Source organism: Gekko japonicus, unplaced genomic scaffold (assembly GCF_001447785.1).
Source record: "Gekko japonicus isolate JY-2015 unplaced genomic scaffold, Gekko_japonicus_V1.1 scaffold2871, whole genome shotgun sequence".
NCBI lineage: Eukaryota > Metazoa > Chordata > Lepidosauria > Squamata > Gekkonidae > Gekko > Gekko japonicus.
The window spans coordinates 121,495-131,491 of NW_015162039.1; the positions used below are offsets into that span (position 1 = coordinate 121,495).

Genomic DNA, 9,997 nt, shown 5'->3' on the forward strand with positions numbered 1-9,997 from the left:
CTCCTTTTTTCCTTCTATTTCTTTCCTTCTTTTTCTTTCTTTCTTTTCCTCCTTTTTTCCTTCTTCCTTTCCCTCCTTTCCTTCTCTCTTTCTTTCCGTCTCTCCCTCCCTCTCTCTCTGCACAGATCTGTGTGAGGGCAGATCTGCGCATTCCCCCCACCCCCATAGCTACCAATCCAAAACAGTCCAGTGGCACCTTTAAGACCAAGTTTTATTTAGGTACAAACTCTCTCTCCTCTGCGAGGGCAGATCTGCACGTCTGTCCGTCCCCCCAATAGCTAGCAATCCAAAACAGTCCAGTGGAGCCTGAGTGGTGGATGTTGCGTTCTGACACACTTCCGGTGATGGCAGGCGGTGTGGCATATGCAAATAAGTTATTTGTATCCTTGCTCTTCTGATTGGGGGGGGGGTTTGTCTATGCATACAGGTTCTCTTCCCCCCCCTTTTCTCTTTGTACCCCTGTTGCTTTAGACACCAGCCTCTCTATAGAGAATGCTGAGGATCTGGAGGGAAAAGATACCCATCTTTGCCCAAGAAACTTTGCAAACTTCTAGTTAATTGCTACTATAGCAACTGTGAGTTGCTTTCTGGATACGATCCGGATACAAGGCTTTTACCTGTTTATTACAGAGCTACATAAGACATACTTTTACATTGTTCATCGATGCCTGAACTCCCTTAAGGTACTGCCTCTCTGGAAATTGCTAATTATAAATTCAAAAAACAAAGTATGAATTAATGGCAAGTTGCCAAGAAAACCTGAGTTTGTTTACCAGAAATGTGTTAAATCTGTTTAATGCAGACGACAAAACCATTTTAATCAGGAAAACAGAGGAAAAGATCAACCTCAGGCATTATAAATCAGCAAACAGTAGATAATTAGAAATAAAATACCTCTGCAACAGATTGCAGCCGTCAAGCCAAAGTATTTTCCGTTCTGTTTTTGAAATTAACTGGGAAACAACTTATTTCTGAGCACAATGAATCACAACAGATGGAAACGACTGCCCAGCCTAAGCGGACAGATGTGAAGTCTGCAAAACTTACTTCTTTTTTTCGTCTTTGTTTAACGCCTCCCACGTTTCTTCCATTTGCAGCCTCAGTTCTTCCGTGCTCGCTTTGGGGTTTTCCGTCAACAGCCTGGAACGACTGTCTTGAGTAAAAAGGTCAAACGCTGACATGGGCTTCTTTACTATCTGATTTTTAATTAAATCGTAGGCTGTAACCTGTCCCACTTTATCATTCACAACATTTGTTTTTTTAGTACCCGGATTGTTGTTTCCTTGTTGAAAATGCAGTTGACCATCACCATCATTTCCCTTTTGATTTCTTTCCTTTCCTCTTTCAGGAATTAAAATCTGAACGGGTTCCAGGTTCTCTCCTCTCGAGTTCACAAAGGCATGCCCCAAACTCCATTTATCAGCTGTGACTTCAGAGGAACCATTCGGGATCCTCGGCCTTTCCATCTCATCTTCTTCCGGGATCTTGTCACTTCTCAAATCATCCCCAATGCCACTTCCAGAACGAGTGTCCTTTAAAAAATTGCCATCTGCATTCAGCACCTTATACCTGCTCGGTTGGTCCTCAGACGGTAAATTATTTAGGGAACGGTCCTGAAATCTATCATCGCCAGCTGTCTCACTGCCAGGTACTGCTTTTTCGGTAAGGAGATCCGGAGGAGAATCGTTATACGGCGTTTGATTCTTCAAACAGACCTCTGTGTTTTTTCCTGTTTCCCCATTTCGCACATCATCACTAAACGAAAACAACGAGGTACGTGCTTGCGGGGCTGGGTTCCCGCAGGGTTCCATTTCCTTAACGGGCACATCTGTTTGTTCTTGTTCATTAGCCAAGATGTCTACCAAGGTTGCGTCTGTTACATCATTTTCACAAGAAGGGGCCTCGGTTCGAGGCCCATAAAGCGACGTTAAAATATCTTCAATAATTAGGCAAATGGACTCCTGAAAAGAAAAGCCAGAAGCAGGATGATGAAGAGCTAGCGTGTCATTAAGTCAACTCAGACGCCAAAGGAAACAGAGCCGATTCTGCTACCTTTAAAAACTTAGCCACAAAAAAGCGACAGCAGACAGGAAATGTTATTTTTTAAAACCAGTAACTGTCACTATCCTCATTATGGTAATATTTACTCCTGTGTGTGTGTGTGTGATGTGCTGTCAAGTCATTTATGACTTATGGTGACCAGGGGTCATTTCGTAGAAAAAGAGGTGCAGGAGCTCATTAGCATAACTTATTTGCATATGCAACACCCCCTGACATCACCGGAAGTGTGTCAGAAGGCATCATCCGCCGCTCAGGCTCCACTGGGCTGTTTTGGATTGCTAGCTATTGGGGGGGGGGGGACGTGCAGTTCTGTCCTCGCAGAGGAGGGAGAGCTTGTACCTGAATAAAACTTAGTCTTGTTTTGGGCCAGGGGGAGCTCTGCAACTTACCTGGCTGCTTCTTGCTCTGACTGAGGGCTGCTGGGAGCAGGGGGTGGGGCTTGTTGCATGTGCCCGCCCCCTGGGCTCTTTACTGCCGGAGCTCCGCTCCTGTGTGCTCCTGCGGGAAATGACCCCTGATGGTGACCCTATGAATTAATGCTGGTTGTCAACTGTGCTGGTCTGAAAGCAGTAGAATAAATTTAGAGTCCGGTGGCAGCTTTAAGACCAACAAAGTTTTATTCTGGGTATGAGCTTTCGTGTGCAAAGCACACTTTTTCACACGAAAGCTCATACCTCGACTAAAACTTTGTCGGTCTCAAAGGTGCCACTGGATTCTAAATTTGTGCCTATGAATGAATGACCTCCAACATGTTAAGGATGGGATGGTCAGCCTTTTTGAGCCTGTGGACACACTGGGAGTTCTGACACGGGATGGTGAGTGCAACCACAAAATGGCCGCTTGGGGAGGCGGAGCCAACCACAAGATGGCCACTGCAGGAGGCAGATGCATGCATGCGCGTGCACACACACAGGAAATCCAAATGCAAAGGACAAAAGGGGATTTTTTTGGAGGGGGAAAGTACTGGAAAAGAGGAGATGGAGAATAAAACAAACACTGTGGTGACAACTTGTGCTGAAACGTTATTTTAATCTGCAGTCAATCAGATCCCCAATACTAATCAGAAGTCATGCTGGGCAGTAGCCCCGCCCCACCCCCTGGCTATGCCAACTTCCAAAAACACTTGGCAGGGGCCAGAAAAGGTGTCAGTGGGTGTCACGGTGCCCACGCCCCCCCCCACATTAGGTGTCTTCAGGTGTGCATCCACTGTACAAGGCTCATAATGTTTACACACCGTACCTTATCGTGTAGGAACACTTGAGTTTTATCTGGTGTTAAATTGACATCCACGGCAGATGGAGAAGTAGTAATGTTGATAAAGAAAACGGGGTACGAACGATTAGAAGACTTCAGGTTACAGTAACGCTGAACCAGCTGAAAATAAACAAAAAAGGATACTTGAAAAAGGTACTCTCCAGTATGGAATACACAGAGTACAAGAGTAACATCTGAAGGACCGCCTCTTCTCATATGGGCCCCAATGAGCCTCGTGCTCACAGGACCAACATTTATTGGCTACCCCCGGCCCAAAGGACATCTGCTTAGCCTTATCTGCCCTGGCCCTGGCCTGGTGGCATCAGCTCCCATTGGAGAAAAGGGCTCTGCAGGACCTTCTATCGTTCTGCGGGGCCTGAAAAACAGAGCTGTTCCGCCAGGCCTTCGGTTGAGGCGGTGGGCGTCCATCTTAGTTGACCTCCCTGCCTTAGTTCCCAACCCGCTGAAAGGGCCCGTTCTCATTCCGCCTTGTGGCCCCAACAGATTTATATTGTTGCTAACAATTCTACTGTTTTATTGTTTTAATGATTTTAATGTGATTACTGCAATGAGTCTTTGACTCGATTTGTTGCGATCCGCCCTGACCCCGCTTAGGGGAGGGTGGGATGGAAACCCCAAAATAAATTAAAATAAATATTGCATGTTTTCTGGTCTGCTATATATCGGTGCGTACACAACAAAAAAACCCAATTCCAACGTTATCTTGCAGAAGAACCATCCTCTTGTCAAGGACAAGTCAGCATTCTGTGGTCTAAACAGCTGTGACGTTTTTATAACAGAAACTTACTGATGGGTAAGGGGCAATGCTACTGTAACACTAAAATTCGTTACAAGGGAACTGTTATCCTTACATTGAGCATTAAAAAAAAGTGAGCTGGGGGCCCACAAGGAATTGCACCCCAACATCTCCCTTTCCTGCACGCTCTCTGATCTGCAGGGCTTCAATGGGCTAGCTTCTGCCGTCTCCATCCCTTTTTTGACACTTATCTGCCCTCTACATTACAAACAGTGAAGCTTTAAGAACATAAGAACATGTGAGAAGCCAATGTTGGATCCGGCTAATGGCCCATCTAGTCCAACACTCTGTCACACAGTGGCCAAAAATACCAGGTGCCATCAGGAGGTCCAGCAGTGGGGCCAGGACACTAGAAGCCCTCCCACTGTTGCCCACCCCCCAAGGACCAAGAATACAATGCATCACCTGCCCCAGCCTGTGAGTTCCTATCTATACCTTGTGGCTAATAGCCACTGATGGACCTCTGCTCCATATGTTTATCTAATTCCCTCTTGAAGCCATCCACGCTAGAAGCTGCCACCACCTCCTGTGGCAGTGAATTCCATGTGTGAATCACTCTTTGGATGAAGAAGTACTTCCTTGTATCTGTTCTAACCATACCGCTCAGCAATTTCATTGAGTGCCCACGAGTTCTTGTATTGTGAGAAAGGGAGAAAAGTACCTCTTTCTCTACCTGCTCTATCCCAGGCATAATCTTGTAAACCTCGATCATGTTACCCCTCAGACATCGTTTCTTCAAGCTAAAGAGCCCCAAGCGCTTTAACCTTTCCTCATAGGGAAAGTGTTCCAACCCTTTTATCATTCTGGTTGCCCTTTTCTGCACTTTTTTCCAATGCTATAATATCCTTTTTGAGGTGTGGTGACCAGAACTGTACACAGTACTCCAAATGAGGTTGCACCATTGATTTAAACAGGGGCATGATGATACTGGCTGATTTGTTTTCAGTTCCCTTCCTAATAATCCCCAGCATAGCGTTGGCCTTTTTTACTGCAGTCGCACACTGCCTTGACATTTTCATTTGAGTTACCTACTAGTGAGTCAAATCACTCACTAGACCAGTGATCTGACTCACTATCTTCTCATAGTGTGTCAAATCACTGGTCTATCAAGGTCAATCTTTTCTATCCTGACGAGCAGAAACCGTCCAGGGCCTCAGGCTGTAGCCTCTCCCATCACCTACCACCTGATCCTTTGTAACTGGAGATGCCGGGGATTGAACCTGCGACATTCTGTATGCAACGCAGAGGCTCTACCACCGAGCCACAGCCTCAGCCCTTAGTAAATCTGGTTAAAAAACCCAAACCAAACTATCATCAATAGGCCGTTATTTTATAATGTGCCTCTCTCAATTTTAAGATGCTTAGGAGAGCAAAAATCATGGCCAGGAGCCAAAGAGACTTCATAATTAACGATTTATATAGCTAACTATCTTTATAAGCCACTACACTAAACAGACTTGAGAAGGCCAGGAGTCATTTCCTGCAGGAGCGCACAGGAGCGGAGCTCCGGTAGTGAAGAGCCCAGGGGGCAGGCACATGCAACAAGCCCCACCCCCTGCTCCCAGCAGCCCTCAGTCAGAGCAAGAAGCAGCCAGGTAAGCCGCAGAGCCCCCCCCCAGCCCCCCAGTCCAAAACAGTCCAGTGGCACCTTTAAGACCAAGTTTTATTCAGGTACAAGCTCTCCCTCCTCTGCGAGGACAGATCTGCACGTTCCCCCCCCCCCAACAGCTAGCAATCCAAAAGAGTCCAGTGGAGCCTGAGCGGCGGGTGTTGCCTTCTGACACACCTCCGGTGATGTCAGGGGGTGTGGCATATGCAAATAAGTTATGCTGAGTTATGCTAATGAGTTATGCTAATGAGCTCCTGCACCTCTTTTTCTACGAAATGACCCCTGGAGAAGGCCATACCTTGAGAATGTCCTTCTGATATACTGGTCTGTCGTTGACAAAGATGAAGCTCCTTTCTGAACTTGAATGGCTTGTCAAAGAAGCGTCGGAATTAGGCTTTGGAAGGAAACCACTGAGAGACACCTAGAATATATATATAAAAGAAACACTGTAAAATTTTCATCAAAAACTATCTGGCTAAGCCGATTTGGAGGTGTTAAGTACTAGAAGAACTTCCGGAAAAGCTTCTTTGACCCAGCCTGATCTGGTCAGTAGGTAAGAAAAGATATCTGATAAAACTCCTTGAAGCAAGGAAGGAAGGGGTCTTTTGTGCAGGCAGGCATTGAGGCAGGCAGAGCTTTTAACTGAGGTCTGGTGGAGGCAGTCATTGCCCATGTGCTGGCCGGCACACTTGAAAGAGGCTTGAATGTAATGGCACTTCTGTAAAAACCTGTAACTTTCTAAGCTAAGGAGCCTGCCTTATACTTAACAACAGATAGGAAATGTATAGAGAGAGGGACAGAGGAACCGTGTTTTAACCTTATCTTTTGAACCCCTTGCTCAGTCTGGTGCAGTGCTAAAAGTACGTTTGTGAACAGTTGCTTTTTAATAAATGCTTTATAACCTTTGATCCTAGTAGTGGTTCTCTGTGCTACACAGACCTCCACCGTCTCGTACACACTATGTTAAAATGCGCGCCAGGAGGAAGGGGAGGGCAGTCAATTGGCAAGTGGCTACTCCCCTAGTGGCGCACAAGGCAGCAAGCTGTTCCCGCCGAGTAGCAGGAGACACAGAAGCAAAGCCTCAGGAAGTGGAATGGAAGCTGGGAGTCCTGATCCTCGCAGTAGGCCATTCATACCAAGGTCAGGTGATGGCGGCAGTTGAACTGAGAAGGCGAAAAGCCCCTCCAGGAGTTGGGAAAACCAAAGAGGGCAGGGCGGAACAGGGCCTGCGGGCCAGAGCAGGATGGTTCTGCCACAGGGGGCAAATATGGGAGAGCCTCTGGAGTTCTGGCCCCGCTGGTGGACCTCCTGATGGCCAGAGCAGGATGGTTCTACCACAGGGGGCAAATATGGGAGAGCCTCTGGAGTTCTGGCCCCGCTGGTGGACCTCCTGATGGCCAGAGCAGGATGGTTCTACCACAGGGGGCAAATATGGGAGAGCCTCTGGAGTTCTGGCCCCGCTGGTGGACCTCCTGATGGCCAGAGCAGGATGGTTCTACCACAGGGGGCAAATATGGGAGGGCCTCTGGAGTTCTGGCCGCGCTGGTGGACTTCCTGATGGCATCTGGGTTTTGGCCACTGTGTGACACAGAGTGTTGGACTGGATATGCCATTGGCCTGATTCAACATGGCTTCTCTTACATTCTTATGTCTGGGGCAGTGATGCTCTGAATTCTTGGTGCTTGGGGGGGGCAACAGTGGGAGGGCCTCTGGAGTTCTGGCCCCGCTGGTGGACCTCCTGACGGCACTTGGGTTTTGGCCACTGTGTGACACAGAGTGTTGACCTGGATGGGTCATTGGCCTGATCCAACATGGCTTCTCTTATGCTCTTATGTTAACCATGCAGTGAAGAAGAATCCAAATGGAGAACCAGATTTTTCTTTCACTTAAGGAGAAGAATTTGTTCCCATCACCTCACCTCCAAATGGAACCCCAGGCCGCGAGTGGTTCAACAAGCAGTCCAATCACAGACATAGATGGCACATTTTTTCCCCTCAAGCTCCCCTTCGACATGTGACTGCATGGTAAAGGTATGTTTATGAACCTGCGACATTCTGCATGCAACGCAGTGGCTCTACCACCGAGCCACAGCCTCAACCCTTAGTAAATCTGTTTAAAAAACCCAAACCAAACTATCATCAATAGGCCTCAACTGATTCTCTGTGTGTATTTCCAGCCATCAAAAGATAGATTCGTAGTACATAAGAACAATGTTGGATCAGGCTAAAGGCCCATCCAGTCCTACACTCTGTGTCACACAGTGGCCAGAAATACCAGTGCCATCAGGAGGTCCACCAGTGGGGCCAGGACATTAGAAGCCCTCCCACTGTTGACCCCCCCAAGCACCAAGAAGACAGAGCATCACTTGCCCCAGTGCCCCTATCTATACCTTGTGGCTAATAGCCACTGATGGACCTCTGCTCCATATGCCTATCTAATTCCCTTTTGAAGCCGTCCATACTTGTAGCCGCCACCACTTCCTGTGGCAGTGAATTTCATGTGTAGTAAAGGAATAATATATTACATTTTATTAGCAATCCCACTATTAAGAGCAGTATTCATTTTTTTAGTCATTAATTAGAATCAGAGAACTCTGAAATTTGTTTCATTGGGGAAATTACACGGAGGGGCAGAGAGAAAGAGAGACACCCACCCACCACTTACCTCAGGGTCTTCACAGCAGTGCTGAAAAGGCACCATGCTGCCCATAACAGCTGTCCCCACTACCGCCATGAAAGCCATTTTATGATCGGATACCTTGTGCTTCTGCCAGATAACTGCCTGCAACAACAGAACATAAACGATACATAGCACTGAAGCGAATTTCAGATATTAGATTTGTTCGCTTAGAACCTGACCTGGCCATAAACAGCAGCACGCTCAGACAGTCGATTTAACATTCTGATCCCGGACACCAGGGGCCCTTTCACATTACCGTTCTAAACCGGATATTATCCATGGCTGGCCTGGTTCCGAGTAAAGCAATTCAGGGACAGAGGTTTCAACCAGTGAATTTCATTCAGTTAATGAGCCGTCTCTGAAGTGATCTGGCCATTTCAAACATTGCCGTGCTTTTTCGCTGCACGGACTTCTGCAAACTCTTTTTAACATTCTAAGTTGAGCGCTATAGCGCTAGAACAATATAGCACTTCAGTGCTACAGCGGTAACATTGAGACACACTGAGACTGCAGCTGTTGTTAGCAACTTCTGTAACACCAGTCACTAATGCCCGCAGCATCCACTGCCCAATGAGCTACTTCTCCTCCAGTATTCATGTAACAACTATAGCATTCAACTCACAACATTAAGAACTAGTTTGGTGTAGTGGTTAAGAGTGGTGGACTCTAATCTGGAGAACCGAGTTTGATTTCCCCACTCCTCCACATGCAGCTGGGTCAATCAAAATTCTCTGAGAGCAGTTATCTTAAGAGCAGTTCTTGAAAGAGCTCTCTCCGCCCCACCTACTACACGGGGTGTCTGCTGTGGGGAGGGTTGAAAGGAAAGGAGTTTGTAAGCCGCTCTAAGACTCCGAGTGAAGGATGGGGTATAAATCCAATCTCTTCATTTAAAAAAAGGTCGAGGAAGATCACATGCCAAAAATGGGTGTGTGTGGGGGGACTGGAAGCACTGCAGACATTTCAAACGGCACGCTACACAAGGTTCAGAAATGCAAAGAAGAGATGGAAATGGAAGAAAGTAGTTAACCTCAAGAACGGCTCAACCATGCTTTGCTAACCAGACAAAAGCAGCTTTGTATGAAAAGGCAGGGCTCTAAAGTTGCCTGAGATTCAGAGGTTTACTGCTTCTGACCACGGAGGTTCCCTTTAGCCACCGTGACTAATAGCCACGGATAGGCCTATCCTCCCTGAATCTGTCTAGTCACTTTTTAAGCTGAGAGATCTGGATCACCGTGTGCTGCACTGCATTCTCACTTATAAGAAATCATAAGTACACACGGGCCTCTTTCAGACAGCCTTTGTAATCCATTTTGGTAGCTGGTTGCTAACGGAATTTTTGTGTCATTTCAGACACAATTGTTTTAGCAACCAGCTGCTAACGGATTTTATTCACCTTTTCACAGGGGTCATTTCGTAGAAAAAGAGGTGCAGGAGCTCATTAGCATAACTTATTTGCATATACCACACCCCCTGACATCACCAGAAGTGTGTCAGAAGGCAACACTCACCGCTGCTCAGGCTCCACTGGACTCTTTTGGATTGCTAGCTATTGGGGGGGGGGGGGGGGCTGCATCTGT

At 47.0% G+C, this 9,997-nt stretch overlaps 1 protein-coding gene across 1 annotated transcript in view; it reads right to left on the reverse strand.

Moving 5' to 3' along the window:
• The window catches only part of PMS1 (PMS1 homolog 1, mismatch repair system component), a 77,008-nt gene that overhangs the window by 30,890 nt on the left and 36,121 nt on the right, over nucleotides 1–9,997 (reverse strand). Inside the window, exons 5-8 of the mRNA XM_015405579.1 lie at nucleotides 8,406–8,522; nucleotides 6,040–6,162; nucleotides 3,301–3,435; nucleotides 1,048–1,961 (exon numbers count right to left, since the gene is read on the reverse strand). Of these exons, the coding sequence (XP_015261065.1) occupies nucleotides 1,048–1,961; nucleotides 3,301–3,435; nucleotides 6,040–6,162; nucleotides 8,406–8,522 (1,289 nt within the window). The remainder of the gene's footprint in view (nucleotides 1–1,047; nucleotides 1,962–3,300; nucleotides 3,436–6,039; nucleotides 6,163–8,405; nucleotides 8,523–9,997) is intronic.